Genomic DNA, 25,622 nt, shown 5'->3' with positions numbered 1-25,622 from the left:
CATACTCCCTCCTCATATCATCCAGCTCTCACACAGGCATTCCCTGACTATCCTCACGTTGATCCCTACCCCAGTCTCTAAAATACCTTGTTTATATCCTTCATAGCCCTATTCACACCTGAAATCATCGTGGTGAGTTGTCTGAGGTCTGCCTTCCTCTCTAGAACGATGGCTGTTGGGAATTTATTCTGGACCTAGCAGAGGCCCTGGGCACTGAGCGGGTGCTCGACGAATACACGGGGAACGATGGACTGGAGAATGGCGCAGACAAGGAATTAGCCAGAGACCACATTAGAGAAAAGTCTGGAGGTTTACTCAACAACAGTCACAATCACAGTTGTACATGGTAAGTCAGGTCTTCACAAAGGCTCACTTTTCCAGGCAGGAGATGAGAGGTTGGCGGTCTCGAGCTTTCTCTATGGAATCCCAGGTCTGACTTCTCAAGTATTCCTTGCTTGTAATCCCTTTGGGATCCACCTTCAAGCCTGTAACAGAGCAGGACCCTGACCTTGTTGGTTGGCATGGCTGAATCAAAGCCGGGAGTGGATGTTAAGAGGACCTTGTTGCTTGGAAGGTAGGTCCAACTCCCACCCCAAAGGTGACAGTGGGCCTTGGCTCAAGATCAAGTTTGAACAAACATACTACTTGGATTTTTACAAAAATGCATCAGTTGAAAGCAGAAAAGAATTCCAGGACAGAACTCACTCCTTGCCCTTCTCCCGCACTTAGAAATCTTCAGAAAACTCAATTAAAAATGCATTGCCTTCTAAGAATTACAAAGGATCACCCAATCTGTGCAAACAAGAGATCCCTGAAGCAAGGAGTCCAGATTTCTCAGTTACTACTGTAAAGTGCTTCGCCACTCCTTTGAAACTTCAGAAACAAAAAGTAGGGATGCACAGAAAGAAATATGGCGCCATCTTCAAGGAGAAAAAGAAATTCAACAGGTGGCAAATATAATGTGGACTTTGGGAATCCAACAAGATTCAACAAGAACTACATCTTCAACAAGAACTGCTCTTTCTCCCCAGGTCCTAAGGTCGTATTTCCCATTAGATCCCTTTTGTGGATGTACTCCCTTCTGCCTCTGAGCTATTTCTTCCAAAAATAGGGAACTGATAGCTCCTGGACTGTTTTAAAAGTTGAAAGCTCCAACTGGAAGCACAAGGTGGAATGGCTTTTCACACGTGCCTGCACACTTAGCCGCCTCCTCCAAGGCCTTGTACTGACAGTGAAGATGCTCTTTGCATTCCAAAATGTTTCTGGAGTCCCCCTTTGGAAAGGCTGCTGGTGGGCCACACAGGCATGATACTTTCTAGCCACACCCTGTTTTGCGACCTCATGCTCAGAAGAAAGGCTCTAAAGGAAAAAGCGTCCACAGTCTCACACATTACCTGGCTGACAGCACCTCCACAGGCTCATGGCTGTTTGACTGAGCATCAGCCGGGGTGGAGCAGGGACCTGGATCCTTGAGCCAGGTGGTTTTCCAAAATGAAGACCAAACAATGGGTGGCTAGTATGTGCGATCAGTTGGCCAGTTACCAAATGGACTTCTCTCCTTCCTTCCTTGATTACAGGCTATGTCAAGTCTCGGCACCTACAGATGTGGGATCAGCAATTACAAATGCCAGAGTGCTCAGAGGACCTGCCCATCCCTTGTTGAGGGTGCAAAACCAGACTCAAAAGGAGAACAAAAGGATGGAAAAGAGGACGACTGAGGACTGCTTGCCACTGCTCCTGCTTTCCACATGCGTCCTGTCACCCACTTGGAGTGGGACCATTTGGAAACCTAGCCAGTGCTCCACCCTCCACCTGGGCGTGGGATTGGGGGCTGCAGGCGTGGCTTCCAAACAGGGCCCTCTCTCAGGGGCTGCTGAGGCCCTTCTTGGTCACAGATTAAACAAGCCATGCAGTTACCCTTTAAATTTGGGGTGTTACTTGCATTAAATGGAATAGCTTCTGGCCTCTGGCCCTTGGGAGGCATCGCTGTCTCAGATCCTGCTCTAGGCCCAACGCCTCCTGCTTGAAAATTAGACATTAAGAAACACACACTCATCCAACAGGAACTGCACACACCACCAAAAATGTTTCCCCTCCCCCCAACCCCACCCCTTTATGTCTAGCAAGGCACTAGGAAATGATTCAAGTTTAGGGATTGGCTGTACATTTGCATTTTTTCTTTTTAAAAGGCACAGTTTTTATTTTAATGAAGCTGAATTACTCTCTGATGATGAATCCTAACTCAGTTCTCCCAAATTGCGACACTCTTGTTATCCTAGATTCTGGAAGGGGTCTCATCTTCGACTCCTTCCTCCAGAGGGCCACTTCTAAAGATACAGTACTCCCTTGGAAAAGACACCAGGGGTCGACAAGCAGGCTTTGTAAGCACAGGGCTGCCTCTCCTGCGGGTAGGTGGCCAGAGCAGGCCTTGTGCTGAGGCAGAAGTGGAAGTGACGCTTTGCCCGCTGCGTGGCCGGGAATGTTTACTTCCCTCCCCAGATAGTTGACAGCCTTGAGATCAGCCAGCATCTCAAAGGCAGATTCGTGGCTCTGCTCCCAGGTTTATGTCTCAGTTATTTCACTGGCAAATTACACAATCGGGAGGCTCGACTCTAACGGAACACTGATTCAAGGACTTCCTGGGCTAGCTGGCAGAAGCCTTGGGCTGTAGACTGCGATTTCCATTTCTGAATCAGTGGGTGGCAGGCTGGTTACAGAAACACTTCCTATTAGTTTGGGAGCCCTCTGGGAGGCTGACACATAATTAACAAAGCAAAAGGTAAACACAAAGGACTGGCATGGAGCTAGGTACACGTCTGTTCATGGGACACTGGGATCTGTTCTCCACGGCAGCTGTGACCATGGTGGCAGGTTGGCAGGGCTTCAGATCTGGGCTGAGGACCGTGTCACACCAAGGCCTCCGGTATGAGCTGATGGACACGGGTCCCCTTCCCCCTTCCCCAGCACCACCAACCTTGGACTTCACAGATTGTCTCTAGGCTGGGGGCTGCCTCAAATGTTTTACACTTGGCTGGCTAATCACAGCATCCTAGAAATCCATATTGGATGCTAGAATACCAGAAGCCTATGTGGCATTTAGTTTGTGATCAGAGTACAGAGTTCTTTAAAAATTCTAGAATTCCGTATGAGAACCAGAACAATGAGTCAGAGGCTAGGCATCGCGCCCACGGTCCACCCTGGAGGGCTCCGGACCTCGCACCTCTGTTCCTCTCCTGAGCCAGGAGAGGAATTGGCTGAGAGAGAGAGAGAGAGAGAGAGAGAGAGAGAGAGAGAGAGAAAGATGGAAGCACTGACGAGGGAAATTCAGCCAGAATTTCTAGTTTGGAGGTTTTCTACTGGGCCCGTGCCACAGGCCCAAGGCCATCTGAAACACAGTCCTGAAAAGCTGGCGGCTGGGCTGTCCTTGTGCCCGGAGAGCACTAAAATGGGCATTTCGAGTACCCTGAGAGCAAGGCGAGACATCCCATCTGTCCACGGCTGCAAAGGAATATCTGCGGGTCGCGCTGCTGCCCCCAGGCCTGGCAGTTGGCCAGTGGTCAGTATTGAACACTCAGAGAGCCCGAGGCACGGCTTTCGACTGACTGCATCTCCTGGGGCTGTGACAGAGAACAGACGCCGGGCAGGTAAAAATTCAAAGGCTGAAACCAGTGGCCCCGAGAAAGACTTCTTCCCTTCTGCTGCAGATGGGTGGCACTGGTGCTAAAAGCTGCCCCCGCTACAGACAGAATTTGCCTCTCTCTCTGCAGGACTGTCATGTATGAGCCACCTGAAGGCTAGGCAGCCTCGGAGGACTCATTTTAGGGTGGTCTAGGGCTGCCCTGGCAGTCCTCCTGCATAATGCTCAAGGGAACGTGGTGACAAAGCTGAAAAGGCTCTCCTGGATTTCCATGATGCCGCCAGGGGTGCAGCAGGCTCTGCTTTTGAGCGGGGCCTCTTGTGAGGTCTGCTCTCTATCCCGCCTCCACCACTCGGGGCCTGCAGGGCCAGGCAGACACCTGGCCCAGCTTCAAGCGCCCCCTCTGCCCTGGCCCGGCTGGCCAGCAGCTTTTATGTGACGGAGTCCACAGAAGCCCTGCCTCTCTTGGGAGAGGGAGGCTGCAGTGAATGCCGGAGAGGACCCTGCCAGGCCCGCCACGGGAACGTGAAGGCTCAGTTGCTATTGAATTTTTCCAAGACTGTTGAGTTGGTGTGTTCAAACAGCCACTGCTGAGTGGGAGAGGAGGGGTTGCAGGTGTTCATGAAGATCCTGTGGTCATGTTCACTGCAGTCCATGCAACTGCCGCTGACGGGGTGATACAGGGTCTGGTCCTGCAAAACAGGCAGGTTATCAGCCGGGCCACGCTGGGGAGGTGAACAAACAGCAGCAGCAGTAACAGCAGGGAGGCAGGGAGGCTCGCAGACCTGTCTGGCTCTCCTGTCGAGCACACAGGGGGCACTGCCTGCCTCCCTTGCAGCTGGCCTTGTCATGTGCCTGAGCTGTGCCCGCTGGGATGCGGGCAGAAGTGATGCCTGCCACTTCCAGGCCGGGGCCCTAATCACTGCCCATCTCCAGTCAAATTTCATTGGCTTTCAAGGTGGTTTTTTTTTAAAGAAATGGGCTCAGCTGCCAACATTTAAGATTCCAGAGCCTTCAAATAAACAGCTGAATTTCTGCTTTCTCTTGATGACTGGAGAGTCAGGCATGGTAGGTCTGTGGAACAAACACGTGAGGGAGGGGCTCTGGGGAGCAGGAATGAGGCACCACATTTTTTTTTTTTTTTTTTTTTTTGGTACGCGGGCCTCTCACTGTTGTGGCCTCTCCCATTGCGGAGCACAAGCTCTGGAAGCGCAGGCTCAGCGGCCATGGCTCACGGGCCCAGCCGCTCCGCGGCATGTGGGATCCTCCCGGACCGGGGCACGAACCCGTGTCCCCTGCATCGGCAGGCGGACTCTCAACCACTATGCCACCAGGGAAGCCCCATTTTTTTGTTTTTTAAATCGAGCAGGCTTCCCTGTTCCCCCCACACCCTGTCTTACTTTGCGGTACTTCCACAGCTGGTTGCCCTTCATGCTGTGGCAGTCATAGAGGGTGACGGGGCTGGTGTGGGAGATGGCGTCGAAGCAGAACTTCTTGGTGTGCTGGGGGTCTCCAGGCCGGATGTCCTCTCTCCAGGTGAAGGTGAACACCTGTACACACAGGCACATCGTGACGCAGATAGCAAAGCTAGGGGACTCTTTTTGTAATCATGGGGAATTTTAAACACAGGAGTCCAGAAAAATGTTTATTGACCACACCTGTCCCAGTGACCCAGCTTCGAGGATTACCAACTCACAGCAAATCTTGTTACAGCCTTCCCCTCACCATATCCCACCCACAACGTTATTTTGAAGCAAATCCTGGACATCCTACCACACCAGGTGTCATGACTTCAGTAAATGCCATGATAACAATGAAAAGGTATCACAGAATCTTCCATGTCATCAAATATCTTGAGTTCAAGTGTTCTCAGACTGCCTTATACCTCTTTTCCCAGTCAGTCTGTTTGAATCAGGATCCAAACCAGGTTCACATATGGTATTTGGTCGATAAACTTTCTTTTCAGCAGCTTTACTGAACAATATTTGGCATGAGATAAATTGCCCACATTTAAAGTGTACAGTTTGATACGTTTTGACATAGTTGACACCTGTGAAACCATCATCATCATCAAGGTAGTGAACGTATCCATCACCCCAAAAGCACCCTCAGGCGCTTCTGTAATCTTTTCCTCCTGTCCCTCTCCACTCCTCATGCCCCTAGGCAATCACTCCTCTGTTTCCCATCACTAGAGATTAGTTCACAATTTCTAGAATTTTATATAAAAGGAATCAGACTATGTATTTTTTTGGTCTGATTTATTTCACTCAACACAATTCTGTTGAGATTCATCCATGTTATAACAACATTTATTAGTAGTTCATTCCTTGTTATGGTCAAGTATTATTTCACTGCATGGTACTCAGTTTACCTGTCCTTGGACATTTGGGTTGTTTTCAGTTTTTGGTTATTTCAAATAGAGTTGCTATGAACACGTGTGTACCAGCCATTGTATGGATGTATACATAATTTCTTCCCTCGTGGATAAATCCCTTGAAAAGGGATGCCTGGATCCATGTGTAACTTTCCAAGACACTGCCAAACTGGTTTCCAAAGTGGTTGTACCAGTCGCATTCCCACCAGCAGTGTGTACATGGTTCCAATTCATCTACATCCTTGCCAACCCTTGGTATGGTCAGTCTTTTTAATAGATTATCATTTTAATTTCCATTTCTCTAATAACTATGAAGTTAAGCATGTTTCATGTGTTTGTCACTGACATGCCTTTTTTTGCTAAAAATGTCTGTACATACCTTTTGCCCATTTTAAAATTGCATTGCTTATTTTCTTATTAAGTTTTGAGAAATTTTATACTCTAAATATAAGTTCTTTATCATACATATGCTTTGTAAACATTTTCTCTCTGTCTGTGGCTTGCTTTTCTATTTTCTCAACAGTACCTTTTAAAGAACAGAAGTTTTTCATTTTGAAGAGGTCCAATTTATCAATTTTTTTCTTTTATGAATTGTCTTTTGGTGTTGTATCTAAGAAATCGTGGCTTGGGTTACCAAGGTCACAAACACTTTGCCTATGTTTTCTTCTAAAATATTTTGTTTTAGGTTTTATGTTTAGGTCAATGCTCCATTTTGAGTTAATTTTTGTATATAGTCTAAGGTATTCATTGAAAAAATTTTTTTGCATATGGATATGCACCACTTGTTGAAAAGATTATATTTTGTGCACTAAATTTCCTTTGAACATCTGCAAAAGTTGGTTGTCCACATACGTCTGGGTCTATTTTTGGACTCTCTATTCTATTCCATTTATCTTTCTTTATGTCAATATGACACCTTTAATTACTGACATTTTATGATATATCTTGAATCAGTGTTAGTCTTTAACTTTGTACTTCTTTTGAAATTTTGTTTTGGCTATTCTAGGTCCTGTCCATTTTCCATATGAATTTTAGAATCAGTTTTTCAATTTTTACAAAAAAGCCTACTAGAATGTTAGGATTCTGTTGAATTTATATATTTCTTTGGATAAAATTGATATCAATTATTGAGTCTACCAACCTATGAACATGGCATGTATCTTCATTTATTTAGAACTTCTTTAGTTTCTATCAGCAATATTTTGTAGTTTTCGGTACACAGGTTTTTCACATCTTTTGTCAGTTTCACACCTCAGTATTTCATATTTTTTATCATTGTAAATGCTTGTTTTTAATTTTAACTTCTGATTCTTCATTATTAGTACATAGAGAAACAACTGCCTTTTGTATCATGCAACTTTGCTAAACTCAGCTATTAGTTCTGGTAGCTTCTCTGTAGATTTTATTGAATTTTCTACATAGATGATCACATACTCTGCAAATAAAGACAGTTTTTGTTCTTTACTTCCCACCTGGATGAAATTATTTTTTTCTTGCCACAGGTTAGAACCTCCAGAACAGTGTCAAATAGAAATAATAAGGTTGGAATCCCTGTCTTGTTCCTGATCTTAGTGGGAAAGCATTCAGATTTTTACCATGAAATATGATGTTAGCTGTAGAATTTTTTTTTTTTTTTTGCAGTACACGGGTCTCTCACTGTTGTGGCCTCTCCCCTTGCGGAGCACAGGCTCTGGACGCTCAGGCTCAGCGGCCACGGCTCACGGGCCCAGCCGCTCTGCGGCATGTGAGTTCTTCCCGGACCGGGGCACAAACCCGTGTCCCCTGCATTGGCAGGCGGACTCTCAACCACTGCGCCACCAGGGAAGCCCTGGCAGGTGGATTCTTAACCACTGTGCCACCAGGGAAGTCCCGAGACTCATTGTTGACCCGTGGCCTCTCCCTCCCAGTCCTGACCATGTGAGCACTGCAGGCCGCGATGGCACAGAGAGCCCGACTATTGGTCCTGAGGAGCGCCCCTTACCTGCATGTTGTTCCAGGCGGCCTCCCCTCGGCCCCGGACGCAGCTCTCCAGCCTCAGTGGGGAGCCCAGGGCCCCATGCTTCGTGTCTGCACACAGCCCTGTGCCCACATTGCGGATCTGGACAAGAAAGAAGCAAAGAGTGGACCAGTGAGCCACCTCGAGATACCTGCCTGGGCCCCGGCTGGGGCCGGGGGAGGGAAACAAGGCAGAGGCATCACATGGGCTGAGTGCTGAATTGTCCTAATAAAGCTTGTCCTGGGTTGGTGGGTGGGCCCTGAGCCTCTCAATAAATGAACACAGAGAGCCGCTCTGCTAAACCCTGCTTTGTCTTAGAGCATGCAGAGTCCTGGGGTGGTGGCGGGTGCCTGGCGGGGAGGCACTGTTGAAAGGAGGACTCCCTGGCTCCTCTCCCAGAGAATTTGACCCAACAGGTCTAGGGATAAAATTTTTCCCTCATTCCAGGTGATCTAGAGACTATGCCTTGAAAACCACTCTAGAAAAGGTGTAGGGTCTTTGCTGTTGGACCTTGGAGACTCTGCCTTTTAGGGCGGGTGAATGGGAGGATCCAAAGAGGAACAGTGGTCTCACTAAGATGGGGGTGGTGTGCGGGGAAGAACACCGTGGGAGTGTGGAGGCCCCGGCCCTCGCGTGGCCAGCAGTACGGACAGCAGGCAAGCCACCGTGCCAGGTGCTGGCATCACATCGTGCAGCTCCTACTTCACAGACGTGGTTCCTCGTTTGACTGAGGGGTAGCGGGTGTCGGGGCTCAGAAAAGATCAACTCCAATGTCCGGCTGCAGGGGTCTGACCACCCAGCTGCCGTGTTCTGCATCCACCACTGTGTCCGAGAGGAGGCCACACTCCCCGGCGCCGCCCCCAGCCAGCGTTTCAGGGAGGCAGGCCCACCCCCGGGAGATGCACGCTCCTCTGGTAGTTGATTTGGCCAGAAGACTGCCTGTTAAACATGGCCAGACTTCCACAGAGCCTCACTGCAGGCTGGGACCCTTCCTCCCCAGCATCACGGTCTGACGGCTCTCCCCGCCGCCCTGCTCAATTCTTTCCTCAAGCGTTGCCCCAGTAAGTTTCTTGCATGTTTAGTCCCATCTTGGTGTCTGCTTCTCAGAGGACCTAAACTAACATGGGGGAGAAAGCCAATAAAGTGGCAAAGAAATGAAGAGCTTCATGAGGGAAATCAAGATGACACCTTGTCTAGAAAACTCGTGCTGGTGTCGGGCGGGGCTAGGCAGATGGCTTAGTTGGGAACAGTCCTTCTAAGTTGCTGTGTGAATCTGTACAAGTAACATCTGATGTTTCTGCCGGCCCAACGCGTGTCTCTCCTCTTCTGGTAAAAATGCCCTGATTTTCCACGGCGCCACTGCTCCTGGCCCATCCCGTGGCCAGAGCATCCATCCTACCCTTGCTTCCCCCTTCTTCCAATGGCCACAGTGATTGGTGCAGGATCCAAGGAGAAGACTTCAATCCTGGACCTTTGCTGGCTCTACTGGGCAAGAGGTCTTTACTTTCTGCTGGGTTGGGCCAAGCTTGGGATTTCTCAGCCTGAAGCTTCTGGGAGCCAATCTTGCTACTCGCGGCGTGAGGCCAACACAAAAGGAAGCACAGTTAAGCAGGAGAAAAAGAGACTGACATCATTTGAGCTCCCTGGATCCAGGTGTTTACAGCTGAAGCCACAGCTATCCAAGGTTCCTATGAGAATCAATAAATCCCCCCTTTTCACTTTAAAATGGACCTCTGTAACTTAAAACAGGAGCGCTAATGCTTATACTCCCCCTCCACAAGCCCCCATATATCCATCTCTAAGTGAGTGGGTGCTCTCAACTGGAGCCAGGAGCCACGCCCAAGGTGTGGTGACGGACTGTCTGCCTCCTCCAGCAGGACCAGCTTCATGGGTGTGTGACAAGGGCAAAGGCACAGGGTCTCTCACTGAGAGTCTGTGTTTGTTGTTTGTTTTTCAATACATTTATTCATTCATTTATTTATTTATGGCTGCGCTGGGTCTTTGTTGCTGCTCGCAGGCTATCTCTAGTTGCGGTGCACAGGCTTCTCTTTGTTGCGGAGCACAGGCTCCAGGCACGCGGGCTTCAGTAGTTGTGGTGCAAGGGCTCAGTAGTTGTGGCTCGCGGGCTCTAGAGCGCAGGCTCAGTAGTTGTGGTGCATGGGCTTAGCTGCTCCGCGGCATGTGGGATCTTCCCGGACCAGGGCCTGAATCCGTGTCCCCTGCCTTGGCAGGCGGATTCTTAACCACTGCGCCACCTGGGAAGTCCTGTGTTTGGTTTAAAGCTCTGCTGTCACTGTCTTAAACTTTCTAGTAATTTTATCTTTGAAACCTGCAAGTGAAATCTGATGGGGCAATAGAGCATGCACGTGAGCAGAGGTGACACATGCTCTATGAGCATCTGCCGTTCCTTTCTGCCAAGTTCACAGACAGCGACTGTGAGTCCCTGCAAGCACAGAATCCTGGAGTTCCACATGCAGGGGAGTTCAGCAGGACTCAAGGGGAGAACAGGGTGAGTGTGTCGTGGCTGTGACTCAGTGGGGGAGCTGGCATGTCCCAGAGGCCACGCCCTCCTTTCCAATCAGAACTGGCTTCAGCTGCACAAAGAGGAATGCTGGTCAGACACAGGAGGGACTGGGGATCCCTATCATGTCCTTTCTGTGATGCTTCCCTGGATGAGCCAACTACTTCAGCAGCAGATAACAGCACAGAAGCAAAGGGAAGGAGGGGGCTACCCACAGTTCCTTTCCTTTCAGTTCTTTCTCATTCATCAGTAAGCCCAAGGTAGAGACTGTTGATAGGACGTGCACATTATCAAGAAGTGAAACAGAAACAGCTGAGTTAGTTTTGTGCAGTGTTTCCACTGCTCTGGTAAAAAATACAAACGCATGGACAAGGTTTGAAATACAGACTGTGAAATTTCACCAACTGTGCACGAGTTAAATGCTCTCATTGCCTTTAAAACTGGCACTGCAGAATATAAAGATGAATGGTAAAATTCACACTAATAATTTAAAGTTTTAATTTTTCTCTACTTATAACATTCAAGAGCAAACAAACAAAAACACCACCACAAGGCTAAGAGAGACCACCGAAAGAAAGTAAAAAGTTTTATACTTTATACCTCTACTGGCACTTTTTAGATGACGATAAGTTTTTGCTTAAAAAAATTTTTTTTTTACTGAAATATAGTTGATTTACAATGCTGTGTTACCGGCACTTTTTTCTCTGACCTGTGGACCTGGGGTCTACACGTGCATTTTGCGCCGAGCCCCAATTATGTGGCTTGCCTGGCCCTTCAGACTCACCTCACCCCACGCTGCGGCCGGGGGTTCCACAGGTGGGTAGAATTTGGGCAGGTCCCAGGCGATCTTGGTCATAAACCACTTGAAACTCTTGCAGTTAAGGGAGCTGCGGAGCTTTTTCTGGGCAGTTACATCTCCAGCGGAGAGGTGGCGGTACTCGGGCCGGCGCTGGTAGATGTGCTCCGCGTACTCATCCATCCATACCTCTGCCACTCGCTTCAGGTTCTGGAGGGGATAGGCAGGTACAAGGGTCAGGGTCTCCAAAGGGCCGAGGAGAAAAGTGGGTACAAAGGGTCCTGGAGGTGGAGGTCAACCTTTCTTATTTTATGCTGCATCAAGGACCACAGCCCCACTGTGTTTTTAAGTCTTCTATATTTCTGTTTATTATTTATGCATGTTTTAAGGACTCTACAACTTACGGTTGAATAATACACTGCTGCTGGTTTTCTTGCCCATCTTGCATCCCCTCTTTTTCTACAGATCACCTCCCACTGATTTTCCTTTGGGGACCCACCCCTGCCTCACTATGATCTCCTGTGGCTGAAGGAAAGGCATGTGACCCAGCCTGGCCAATGGGAATATAGATAGCCCAGCCATAGGGATTGGTCAGTAGTGGGCATGTGACCTGGGCCAAGCCAATCAGAATCGAGAGGCATCAGTCCCGGATTTTTTTTTTTTCTTTTTTCCGGGTAACTATGGGGAAGAATTGCTGGGTAAGATCTGGTGGGTAAGATGCCGAGAGCTGCTGGTGCATTTGGAAAGCCTGTCCAAGGTTGAAGTCAACCCAGAATGGGGCAGAGCTGAGGGTTAGAGCCAGGAACACATTGCTTCTTTTGGTTCCTGAATCCAGCCATGTCTGAAGCCAGAACTACCTCAGAGCTTTCCATTTACAAGAGTCAGTAAATTCCCTTTCTGCTTAACCCAGTTTGCGTTGGGTTTTGTCACATTCAGCTAAGAGTGCTGCCCAAGTTGCCTGGTAAAAACGAATTATAATTTGCAACCAGAAGGTAAAATTCCCTCAGCAGCTGGAATTTTTAACAACCCTTTGAGGTGTTAAGGTTGCTACTGTGATTACAAAACACAAAGATAATCAATAAAAAATGACAACCATATTACTGGCAAGTAGAGGCAGCAGCAGGTGTGGAAATATCCTGTTTGTGAGAGGACTTGGAGAAAGAGGAAAAGTGAATTCTTCTGTGTAACTGTGATGAAAATCCCTCACTCCACCTGCAGTGTAGATCCCATCTGCTGAGAACCTCTTACTTTTCTTGGAAGAGCAAAGCATCACGGTTCAGGGGAAATTCCCTGCTCCCAACGTCTTCCTCCAACCCCAGGCTGTTGCCAGGATACCTCCCCCCCCCCCCGCTTTAATTCTCTAGGCTTTATCATATCATTTTCCCCCTACTGCAATCCAGATTTCCTTATGAAGGGTAAAAGCGAGTTAGCACTTGAGGCTGTTATCAATCACTCACACCTTAGTGTAAATGACTGCCCTAGAAGCAGAAGGTAAGGCTGCGGTTGGCAAATGTTTTCTGTACCGGGTGAGACAGTAAATATTTTAGGCTTTGCAGACCACGTGGTCTCAACTCTGATGTAGCTATAAAGCAGCCCTAGACACTATGTAAGTGAATGGGTGTGGCTGTCAAAATTTATGGACACTGAAATTTGATTTTTTCATGTGTCACAAAATATTATTATTCTTTTGATTTTTTCCCCCCCTCAGCTATTTAAAAATGTAAAAACCATTCTTAGCTTACAGGTCACACAAAAATAGTTTGCCAACTCCTGAGTAAGGAGGAAGGAAGCTCACAGGAGGAAGGCCCTGGTATCGAAGCCCAAATCCACCAACTCCTCACTTTTGCTGGCTCTGAGTCTGGGACCGGGAAACTACAAAACTTCCTTGACGCTGTCTCGTGTTTTCTGAGTGCTGAAGAGGTCAACAGTGGGTCAGAAATCAGTTCAGGAACATTGTTATCCCCTCCAGGCCCCTGCAGAGCAGAGGCTGGGTTTAATTTAAAACTGTGCCCAGAGGAAGCTGAAGGCCTAAGGGGGCCGGCACATCTGAAGAGTCTCCTTTTCCTGCCTTGCCACCCAGGTCCTCTGGCTCACTGTCTGATTTGCTCAAGCCACAGGGACGATGAGAGACCACTGTGGTTTCTTCTCCAACCACAGGCAAGGATGGCCAGTCTGACCAAGGAAAGGTGTTGAAATTCACCAGGATTCTTTTTAAAGGATCAAATCAAATAATATTCTAATTATAAATGATACTTAAATTACTATTTTAATGAATATTGCATTTTCCAGACATGGCTTAGTAAGTCATTTCTCCCAGATCTTGAACTTTTGTACAGTTACTGGGCCAAAGTAAGGGACTTTACATTTATTTCTATTACCTACTTTTGGTAGAGTCATGAAAAAGACTCTAGGATTTTAGCAGGTGGTGTGCTCCTCTTATCCCTACTCCTAACACCTTCCTAGTTCTGGGTCCCAGTCCTGTCTGAGGCCCCCCCTGCTTTTCTTGAGTTTGGATCACAGAGAATTGTCCAGAATCTTGGAATAAGTCTCCAAACAAAAATCAACTTTTGTTTTGCCAAGTTTGAGTGGGTTTCTGTTACTGCCTTCCCAAAGACCCGTTGCCCAGAGGCACAGACAAGAAGGATCTTAGCAAATTTAGTAAATAAAGACTGGCTACTTCTTCTTGAGGCAGGCAAGCTGGGGGCCAGTTCAGCCTTCCTGAATTGCTGCTCCACTGCTCCCTGGCTATTTGTCCTTCTGGAATCTGTACACCTTTAGTAAGACTTTGGTTTCCCTCTTTATCTGGCTCTCTTGGGGCTTTTAGGATACCTCTCCTCAAATCTATCAATACGATGTTCTAGGAGACAATACTCTAGAAGGATCTGGTTGTTAAAACACTGAACAAACATGTAAAATATGATGTGCAACTAAGAGAGGGTAGTTAGATACTGTAATAAAAAGTTAGGAGAGCTTGATTCAGGCACCTTTGGTCCTACCAACCTACATGGGCACTGCTCAGACTGAACTGGTTTAAAGTCAACAGGAGACTGATTCAGTCTGAATCAGGTGAAAAATCAGGTGAAAAATGGAGTTAAAATGTGAAAACAGAGTTCAGATAAGAACTGAAATCAACTTTCCAGTCTTGCTAATATTGATGCTGACACTAATACTGCTAATAACAATAGCAGTCGCTATTTAAGAGACAACCACTCTGTGCCAGGCACTGGTCAGACCTAAGTGGGTTTGAATTCTGGCTCTAGTTTCTTTGTGTCTCTACATGTCACTGTCCTCATCTCTAAAATGGGGATTAAAAACAAGTGAAAACGAAATGAGATAAGTATGTAAGATGCTTTTCACAATGCCTGGCTCAGGAAGTTTTTAATGTGTTAACTACAGTTCATCTGTGGATCTATAAACAGGAGGTGGTGGTGTGTCTTTACCGGGCGAATCTTATATCAATACGTGACAGCTCTGGATAGGGAAAGGATGCTTTTGGGAGTGGTCCTGCTCAGGGGTCAGAGGTGTCCTAATGGTCCCACAGTCCCTAGTAGTTGGAAGAGTCGCAGTCTTGGGCTTACTGAGCGACTCTGCGGTTTTCCCGCGTGGCTCCTTCCTCTGGAGTTGCCAACGGTATTTCAGATGAAACGTGATTCCGGCCTCTCCTGCTGAACTACACCTCGCACCCCGCGTAAGAGAGGGCTGTTCCAAACGCGGATGGCTGTCGTTGGAATCTTCGACCACTAGAGGGCATTGCTGGTTCTCTTTTTCCTCAACGCCGGTCCCCATAGCAACGCCGGTCCCCATAGCAGCCCCGGCCGCCTCCAGAGCCCAGCATCCCACCCTTGGATGGAGCCCGGGGAGACAGCTGCCTCTCTGAGCCTCTTGGTCTTTCTTGTAAGTCGCAGGACAAGGGCCCTTCCGAGACCCAGAGGCTACAATTCTGCATGTCGTTGATTGTCAGGTGATGGGGGAGCGGGGGCAGTGGCCTGGGCAGAAGGAAGTTGTGTGGACTGAAGCCAAACAGGCTCGCGGGGGGGTGGAGGGGTGGGCGCTGTCGGGAGGGGTCTTCACGGGTTGAGGTGGGGCGTCTCCAACAGGCAAATCTGTGTGGTGACCTTTCCAGATCCCACCAAACCTCCCTGCGGCTCTCTTTACCCTCTGGGGGCCCTCCCACCCCTTCATTGTTCTTTTGGGGTCACCTTGATTTTTTTCAAGACCCTTAAGATTTTAAAATTTTGTTATTAAGTTTAGTGAAATATTAATAACACAAAACAAAAACTTCTGGCTTACATTTCCATTTGTAGATAGTGCCACTTTAATTCGACCAATGACTGATATAAACCATTTTAAGGCACTAAAACAGTTTGACGCAGAATTTTTGGCATGAAAGTGGAGAGGGGGTGAGGAGAAGAGAAAGATGCTAACACTTATTAACCATCGCTGTGCCAGGAGCTTTTTTTTTTTGCAGTACGCGGGCCTCTCACTGTTGTGGCCTCTCCCGTTGCGGAGCACAGGCTCCGGACGCGCAGGCTCAGCGGCCATGGCTCACGGGCCCAGCCGCTCCATGGCATGTGGGATCTTCCTGGACCGGGGCACGAACCCGTGTCCCCTGCATCGGCAGGCGGACTCTCAACCACTGTGCCACCAGGGAAGCCTGCCAGGAGCTTTTAAATGCCATCTCAGACTTCCCCAAACACACCACTCCACCTGTATTAAATTTTATCCAACGTGTTTCTTTAAATCACCCCTAGTCTAACTTTGTACCTACTTTAGCTTTATCCTAAGTAATAATGTCTGTGAAATCATGAATTTGCTACACTAATCCACATTAATTTCTAATCCACATTAATTTCTACACATGGAAATAAAAAAGTTGACCAGCTAAAATCACCTCGTTGGTCACACTTTGGGAAACTGCATTATCTCCTTAATTCTCCCGGCCATGCTAAGAGTTGGAAAAAATGAGCTTCCCTGAAGCAAAGGAGTAAACAGAGCCTTAGAGCAACCCTCCCAAGGTCATAGAGCTAATAAGTGATTAAGCAGGGCTTTAAGTAAGTTCTTCTATGTTTATTTATGTTTGCCACACTGCGAGGCTTGTGGGATCTTAGTTCCCCGGCCAGGGCTTGAACCCATACCCTCAGCATTGAAAGTGTGGAGTCCCAACCACTGGACCGCCAAGGAATTCGCGTAAGTAAGTTCTTTTAAACTGGATTTCACCTGGAGGGTGGGGGGAGGGGCACATCCTCACTCCTAGGGACCATTAGGCCTAGGATATGGGGTGTCTCTGCTCTGCTGATGGTCGTAGGCCAACCTCTCACCCCCTAGGGAAGCCACCACCTTACCCGGGCCAGGCTGACTCCGGCGGGGACCTTGTAGGGCACGTACTTCCTGTAGATATGGCCCACCCTGGAGCAGGGAATGTCCTCCATGCGGCCTCCACACATCCACACCTGCAGGGTGAGAAGTGAGAGAAGATGATATTTCTGCCTCCAATTCAAGGCCTCCTCAAAGGGCAGCGTTCCTTTGTGCATTCATCGGAAGCATCGGCGTGGACTGTGTACTAAAGCCCCCATTCACAGAACTAGGGATGTAGGAAAACACAGCAGTGACAACAGCAGTAAAAACAGCTCACGGCATCGAGTGCTTACTCATGGCCAAACACTACGATATGGGCTTCGCACGTACAGGTGCACGGAAGCCTCGTCAGAAAGCCCATAAAGTATGTAGTAACGGAGCTCCATTTTACAGATGAAGAAACCGAGGCTCAGAGAAGCTAAGAAACTTCTCTAAGGTCACAGGGTTGGTACATGGTAGAGCCAGAATTCAGAGCCAGCTTGGGCTGACTCTAGAGTCTGAGCTCTGGACAAGTGTGAGAATTGTGAGGGGGTAGCGGGGGCTCTGTGGGAAAGACTGTGATGATCACTTCGTGGTGCTGTCTGGAGGTATGACGGGGGACAAGGTGGCACACAAGCTGTGTATTTGCCGACTCTGGCATTAAATGCAGTTGTTTCCTTCTAGATCTTGCTGGGTCACCCTGAGCAGTCCCCTGCCTCCCTGCCCTGACTCTCCTGCAGGGTGGCTCACGGGCAAGGCTGCCTGTGGTGTGGGAGCTGATGCTTCTCCTTGTGTCTCCCTCCACAACCGGTATCACAGAGATCTCCTGAGTTGGAACCCTGGTCTGACAACAGTGTGGGAATTCTTAACAAGTACAGTCAACCCACTGAGGGGCCCAGCCTAAACAGACCCCCTCTGGCAGTCTTGGGTTCAAATCCTGACTCAGCCACTATACAGCTTTGTGACTTGGATCAAGGCACCTAACTTCTCTGAGGCTCAGTTTCCTCACTTGTAAAGGATTAAATGAGGCAGGCTCAGGGGATGCGGTATTGTAGGTAAGGTGCTTAGCACAGGACCTGGCACCCAGTCACAGCAGTGTGAGATACTACAAATGATGGATTCATACATTTGATTGATATTTATGGAGTGCCTCCTACATGCCACACATGCTGCTGGGCACATACAGCAGTGAATAAGTTGGCCAAGGCCCCTGTTCTCATGGAGGCGGAGTGTGGTGGCCAGACTCCGAGATGCCCCCAGTGATCCCTGCCTCCTGGTATTTGCACCCTCCCAAATGAAGCACATGAGGACTGACCTGTGTAACCAACAGGATACTACAGAAATGATGAAGGACACTGTGGCTCCCACCTTGCTCCCTGGGGTCACTTGCTTTGGGGCGGCCAGCTGCCATGTTGTGAGGACACTCAAACAGCCCCATGGAGAGGTACAGGTGCTAATACCTCCTGCTAATAGTGTTAACCTTCCCACCATGTGAATGAGTAATCTTAGAAGTGGCTCCTCCAGGGACTTCCCTGCTGGTCCAGTGGCTAAGACTCTGTGCTCCCAATGCAGGGGGCCCGGGTTCCATCCCTGGTTGGGGAACTAGATCCCGCATGCATGCTGCAACTAAGAGTTCGCATGCCGCAACTAAAGATCCCATGTGCTGCAACTAAGGCCTGGTGAGCCAAATAAATAAATTAATTTAAAAAAAAAAGGCTCCTCCAACCCCCAGTCAAGCGTTCAGATGACCACAGCCCTGGCTGATACCCTTACTATAACCTCATGAAAGACCCAGGCAGAACCATCTTGCTAAGCCACTCACAAATCCCTGACCTGCACAAACTTTGAGATAATAACTGTCTGTTACGGCTTTAAGATTATCTTTTCCTGTGGCAGTAGATAACTACTACAGGGACTTTCAGATGGTGATGTGTGATCTATGGAAGCCAAAGCAAGGTAACTGGATGGACTCACTGGATGGATGTATGGGATGCTGAGTTACCCCCACCTGTCAGGGAAAGCCTCACCTAGAAGGGAGTATTTGAGACGAGACTTAAATGATGAGAAGGTAAAATAAAATAAAGATCTGAAGGGTGAGAGAGCAGGTGGAGAGAAGAGCGAGTGCAAAGGCCCTGGGGTAGGGAGCCAGAGGCCTGGAGCAGAGGGAGCAAAGGCAGGAGTGAGGGGAGGGGAGGTCATAGAGGTGAGTGGGACAGTCATAAGGGTCTCTTGCAGCAGAACTAGGAGTCTTCACTGAAAGTCTTCAGTGAGGGAGACAACACAATCCACCTCTCTTTTACGAAGATGACTCTGTGGAGTGCAGGATGGCCTGTAGGGTACAGGATTGGGGGAGGGAAGGTCTCGGGGGCTTTTGTAGATACAAAGCAGTCATGGCTTAGGGTTTGTGGGACTGTGGCGATGGTGGGACATGGCTGGATTTGGGACATTTATTATTAATTTCATTACTGTATTCCCTCATTTGTGGAGTGAGGAGCAGGAGTGGGAATATTTACAACCCCGATTCCGTGCAAAAGCGCCTTTTCCACCTTGAACTGCTTGACAGGATTCCGGGGATTCAGCTCCGTATCTTGATTAATTCAGGGGCTCTAGAAGGGCTCCTTGCACACTTGAGGGGCCTCAGTCCCCCATCACTTCCCACCAGCAACTGTCTCCTCCCCACCCCAGATGTACTCTGTCCTGGGCTCCCCACAAGGGTTAGGTATGCGTGGGGCTGCAATTAGTGGAAATGCTGCCTGGAGAAATGCAATTATATTCTGATCTTGGGGGAGAAAAAAAAAATCGAGCAAGTCAATAGAACAGAACATTGGTCTTGAGATAATGGGCTCCTGATGGTAGATTAATGTCAAGGCCGAGCCAAGAAGTTTATTTTCAAAGCAGGAGACATTGATCAGGCGCCAGCATCCTGTAACAATAACTCTCCCTTTATACAAAGTGACTGATGTGGAAGCAATGTTTTTGTCTGGTGGATACTGCCCAGGTCGCCGCTGCGCTGCCCTTGCCTTTTGGAAGGCAGAGCAACACTGAGCAGGTGGAGGACACCTTACCCTGCTCTATTTGTGAATGTCTCCTGGGCAGCTGACTAGGCCGGTGTCCAGCTCTCTCGACTCCATATTAAACTCACATTAGCTAATGAGGCTGTGTCTCTGGCTCTGCTTGGCAGGGAACCTTCCTTTATGCAGACAGATTATCAATTTCCAAATCCTTCCCTGTGCTGTGACCTCGGGTTTCTTTGGCCCTGACCACGCTGGCCATCAGCCGGAAGGTTCCTGAGGGACCAGGGTGACCTTGATCTACTCACAGGTTTGAGGCATCCAAAATGCCCTCAGATTCCTGGGATGTCTGCAGCCCAGGAGGAGTGCTGGCTTTGGACAATGGGTTTACTCCACGGCTTCCCTGCCCTGGACATGACTCTCTGACGGCTGAGTCAGAACTCGAACTGCCTTTAGAGAGACGCACACCTGTTCAGCAAAAGCTGCTGCCAAGCCCTGAGTCCTCTGGGAGCACCTGAGCAGTCTGAGAGGGGCCCAGCTCAGGGTACACTCAACCCTTCAGAACTCCCTCTGACCCCCCAGAACACATCATACACACACAGCAGGCACCACCCCCATGGTGTTCGCTGGTTATCTAGCAGGATCCCAAGACTGGAGGGGACTCTCCATCCCGGGACATGATAAAAGCTGGAGGCATGCAATTACAACATGACTTGCCGTGGGCTGGGGAGCTGGGCAGATCTGGTCCTGGACTCCAGGTTCAGCTCATGGCCCATGTCACCTACCTGTGTACCTTCAGGCCCCCCACCTCCCTCCCTTCACAGCTGAGGCAGCAGCCACCTGAGACCCACAAAAACCACAGCACGGGGGGTTATAAGCAGACACTGTTTTCCGATCCCAACGCCACCAGTGCAGCCGCGTGACCTGGGGAGGACAGTCACTGCTACCTTGCAAGGTTGCTGAGATGGACTGAGACAAGCTGTGAAGAGCTCTCAGCCTGATGCCTGGCCGTAGCAAACCTGATTAACGTTTAGTCATTTCTATTTGCGAAAGAACGAGAAATACCAGCACCTTGAAATGATACAGTATTTGCCCTTCTGCCCAACACCATGGTATTTTTTATCCTATGGCCTGATTTCCCAAATGGATAAAGTGAAGCTCAGAGACATGATGTAGTTTTTCAAACAGACTTCGTGGCAGAACCTGCAACTGACCAGGAGAATGACAGTGCCAGGCGGGTGGGGTACAGTCACGGGGCTTGGTTGCCCGAGGGTCTTCTCCTCTCCCCCAAGTAATACACCGGCAGGAGAAGAGCCTAGCTGGTGGCAGAGAGAAGGGGAGCTGCAGAGCTGGCAGCAGCTGCAACCGTGTTTGGCCGGGACCCCACCATGTATGGACGGGGACAAAGACAGGCCACTGAGATGACATCTTGCAGCCCCTCTCTGCTGTCAGCTTTCTTCCCTCCCTCCCCTCCATGCCCTTCCTAGTCTCCATCCCTGCAGGGGGTGCAGCTGTCTGCTCCGGGAGCCTTGTTCCACCATAAGGAGTTTCCAGACACACCCTGCCATCTCGTTCCTTGGTGCTGTTTTCTCCTGTGGAGCAGTCTTCTCCCTGGAAGCACCATGCCACTAGACAAGTATAAATCCAATTGTAAAAGCTTGCTCCCCATTCATTTTCATTGCTGCTTTGATTTATTTTATTAGCAAACATCTTTTGTGTGATGACAGGCTTCATTACAGTGTCTATAAAAGACAATTACTCGCTCTTACCTCCTAAACTGAGGAGGAAAGAAACGAGTGGTGATGAGCATCAGGAAGACACAGTGGGCCCCGGTGAGTGCGTGGCAAAGGGGCCGTCCTGCGGAGGGGACTGCGAGTGAGCAGGGGTGGGGCGAAACCTCTCTCTCAAGGAAACGGCTGCCTGGAAACCAATCAGTAATGGATGGGCACCCTCCTGCCCAGGGAGGGGAGAAGACACCAGTCAGGCATGGCTTTTGCGGCTGGCAGCTTGGCTGAGGACCCTGATGAAGTCCAAACCCTGTTCAGTTGCACCATTAACATGCAATTAAAAGAATAATCATCACCAATTATCCTGCATTATCTCTGAGCTTAGGAAGAACACAGGGGAGCCGTGATGAGCTTGGCTCTTAAGCAAGTTTCATGAATCTGAAAGCCTCCGTTTCCTCACCTGCAATATGGGATGTATTATTGTGCCTCCCTCCTAGGGTTGTGATGAGGCTGGAATGAGGTAATTCTGAAGCACAGAGGACTCTGAGCAATCCTAATGGTGCTACCTGGGCACATGGTGGCTGGCGCTACGGGTGGTGGGTGCCACAAATATGCCACGCAGTTTCCCTTTAGAAAAGAAGGAATGACATTGGATCCATGTCCTCTGTAAGTTCATATGATTTTGAACATATTAGTTTGTTTCGAACAACAAGATGCTGTTTCAGGAAGTCTCACAAGCATGAAAGGATCTCACTCATGTTCATTTTAGATGCTTATACTGGTTACAGGGTACAGTTGGTAAAAGAGCAGGAAAAAACCCAATTTTATTTTTCTTTTAAAAATCCATTTAAATTTACTTCTAGGTTAATATATGATTTTATATAATATAGTTTTAAGCATATGTGTATCTAAATTAATAAATTGAATATCTGACTGTTTCAACATATCCTGGGGCTTCCCTGGTGGCACAGTAGTTAAGAATCCACCTGCCAATGCAGGGGACACGGGTTCGAGCTCTGGTCCGGGAGGATCCTACATGCCGTGGAGCAACTAAGCCCATGTGCCACAACTACTGAGCCTGCACTCTGGAGCCCGCGAGCCACAACTACTGAGCCCACGTGCTGTAACTACTAAAGCCCGCGCACCTAGAGGCCGTGCTCTGCAACAAGAGAAGCCACCGCAATGAGCAGCCACCAACAAAGAGTAGCCCCTGATCACCGCAATTAGAGAAAGCTCACGTGCAGCAACGAAGACCCAATGCAGCCAAAAATTAATTAATTAATTAATTAAAAAAAGAAAAACAATACCCTGAGGTTTTTTTTTTTTTTTTTTTTTTTTTGCAGTACGCTTGCCTCTCACTGTTGTGGCCTCTCCCATTGCAGAGCACAGGCTCTGGACGTGAAGGCTCAGTGGCCATGTCTCACGGGGCCAGCTGCTCCGCGGCATGTGGGATCTTCCCGGACGGGGGCACGAACCCGTGTCCCCTGCATCGGCAGGTGGACTCTCAACCACTGAGCCACCAGGGAAGCCCTCCTGAGGTGTTTATAGTCAACTTGGCCAAAAAATGGGGGGTGGTTGCCTTACATTAGGGCTTTTTTTTTCTTTAATAAATGAATTCACTTAAGTTGAAGGATCTGTTAGGTTTTGGCTCATATTTGAAATAGCACAATCTCCCAACCACCCAGTGAGGGAGGTACTGGCATGCCTCTTACACATGAGGAAAGCAAGGCCTAGAGAGGTCCAGTGCCTTCCCCAGGGCTCCTCAGCTCAAAAGTGGCAGAGCCCAGAGTGGAATCCGGGGTGGGGGCCCCCAGAACTAGGCAGATCTGAGACTGCACCTTTGATCTTTCTAAAGCCTGGTCCTAACCCTATCATGGTCTTCCACAAAGACCCCTCTTGGCACTTGTATTATCTGCAGGACAAAGGGGTCACCCTGGGCTTGCAGTCAAGGCCTCTGCCCCCTGCTCCGGTCACCTCCGATCCCCTCCACACCCACTGGACACCACATGTGGATGCTGCTGGGAGCCAGCTGCAGTGCACTCACTCTCTTGGGCACATGTGCTTTTCTTTCCATGAACAATGCAGCCCAGTACAAACATTCATTCATTCATTCATTCATTCACACATAGCCTGGTCATTGGTCAGTCTTGCTCTAAAACCCTGTTGGAAGAGATGGGAGCTTCCCTGGTGGCGCAGTGGTTAAGAATCTCCCTGCCAATGCAGGGGACATGGGTTTGAGCCCTGGTCTGGGAAGATCCCACATGCTGCGGAGCAACTAAGCCTGTGAGCCACAACTACTGAGCCTGCGCATCTGGAGCCTGTGCTCCGCAACGGGAGAGGCCGCGACAGTGAGAGGCCTGCGCACCGCGATGAGGAGTGGCCCCCACTCGCCGCAACTGGAGAAAGCCCTCGCACAGAAACGAAGACCCAACACAGCCAAATAAATAAATTAATTAATTAAAAAAAAAAAAAAAAAAAGAAGAGATGGAACAGAAACTGGCAGCCAAGGGTGGACCAATGGCATACAGCCTTGAAAGTGGGGTGAAGGTGTTGGTACCTGTGGGCCAACCTGCCAACCAACCTACCCATTACTCTATCTTTCCACACCCCAGCCTGAGCATCCACTCTGTACAAGACCTTACCTACTGATTACAGCCACGATTTTCAGTCTTGAGTGAGCATCAGAATCACCCAGAGAGCTTGCTAAAACACAGACTGCTGGGTCCCACCCCTAGGATGTCTGACTCAGCAGGTCTCCGTGGGATCTGAGAATTTACATTTCTAGCAAGTTCCCAGGTGATGCTGGTGCTACTGGGCTGGGGACCACACTTTGAGAACTAGTGCCTCCTGGATTAGTGACAGCCCCTCTCAGGACAGTGGTGCCTGCCAGTTCACACTGTGTCTCTAGACAGCCCTGTGAGTTTGGGGTTATTAGTGTCCTTTCAATGAGGAAGTAAAGGTTCAGCAGAAAGGGCAGGTGAACTGTCCCAGGTCTCACTCAGAGTTCATTCCAGAGCTGGGCCCGGAGCCAAGGTTTTTGGCCTCTGTCTTGCCAGCCTCAAAGCTCCTTCCACGCCTGTCTTCCTGCAACTGCAGCCCATACACATCGAGCACAATGCCGACGTTATAGCTATCATAATTGATTATTTACAATATGCCAGGCACTGAGCTAAGCTTTTAACACATTTTGATTAATAGCATGCTCACACTGACACTATGCAATAAGGATCATTCTATTGCCACTTTACAGATGAAGAAGCCCAGAGAGGTTAAGTCACTTTCCCAAGGTCACACAGACACTAGCTGATGGAGCTTTCACCTGAACCCACTCCGGACGCGCAGGCTCAGTGGCCATGGCTCACGGGTCTAGCCGCTCCGCGGCATGTGGGATCTTCCCGGACCAGGGCATGAACTCGTGTCCCCTGCATCGGCAGGCGGACTCTCAACCACTGCGCCACCAGGGAAGCCCTCTGCCTCCTTTTTTAACACGAAGGTTCTGATCCAAACAGCTACCACTCACTGACTGCCTTCTTTTTGTCTGTCTCCAGGCTAAACAAACGTTTTATACCATTTAATTTTTAATTTTTAATTTTTATTTTTGGCCTCGCCTTGTGGCATGTGGGGTCCCTGACCAGGGATCGAACCTGTGCCCCTGCATTGAGAGCACGGAGTCTTAACCACTGGACTGCCGGGGAAGTCCCTACCATTTAGTTCTTATAACAAACCTCTGAAGAAGTTGTTATCTCCATTTTTAGCGATAAAAGACCGAGGCATGAAGAGATGGGCACGTGGCTGGTTAGGGAGTGATGTACCACAGGTGACCCTCGGGCTTCCCGTGCTTCCGAGCCATCTTCCTGGAGGAATGGTGGGAGGGGCAGGTGCCCACAGACAGAGACACCCATGGAGTTTCAAATGGCTGCTCAAAGTCAGGAGCAGAATGCCTTCCCTGTTCTTGGCAGACAGCTCTTAGAAAGCCTGGGTACATGTGGCTGGGAGGAAAATGCTACATGCGGCAGAGCAAGTTTCCATCCCAGCATCCTCGGATAACCCAGCGAAGGAAGGAGCTAGCGCCGGGTTCCCGGCAGCGACACTGCAGCTGGTCTGAGTCAGAGGGGGCTGGGAGGGGGTGGTGGAAGGGATGGGGAGAGGCGATGGCAGGCTGGTACTTGCGTGGCGGCCCCGAAGGCCCTCCTGGGTGGCAACTTAACCCCCTCAGGGCTGGTCCT

General features: G+C 49.1%; 1 protein-coding gene across 2 annotated transcripts in view; it reads right to left on the bottom strand.

The window, feature by feature from the left end:
• Positions 1-291: 291 nt before the first annotated feature.
• Positions 292-25,622, bottom strand: part of GALNT10 (polypeptide N-acetylgalactosaminyltransferase 10) — a 214,310-nt gene continuing 188,979 nt past the window's right edge. For both annotated transcript variants that reach the window (XM_060093700.1, XM_060093701.1), the window contains 5 exons: positions 16,667-16,774; positions 11,313-11,534; positions 7,993-8,109; positions 5,038-5,187; positions 292-4,329 (listed from right to left, as the gene is read on the bottom strand). In XM_060093700.1, the coding sequence (XP_059949683.1) occupies positions 4,171-4,329; positions 5,038-5,187; positions 7,993-8,109; positions 11,313-11,534; positions 16,667-16,774 (756 nt within the window). In that variant the 3' untranslated portion in view covers positions 292-4,170. The remainder of the gene's footprint in view (positions 4,330-5,037; positions 5,188-7,992; positions 8,110-11,312; positions 11,535-16,666; positions 16,775-25,622) is intronic.

Source organism: Mesoplodon densirostris, chromosome 3 (assembly GCF_025265405.1).
Source record: "Mesoplodon densirostris isolate mMesDen1 chromosome 3, mMesDen1 primary haplotype, whole genome shotgun sequence".
NCBI lineage: Eukaryota > Metazoa > Chordata > Mammalia > Artiodactyla > Ziphiidae > Mesoplodon > Mesoplodon densirostris.
This window is presented reverse-complemented; position numbering and strand designations above follow the sequence as displayed.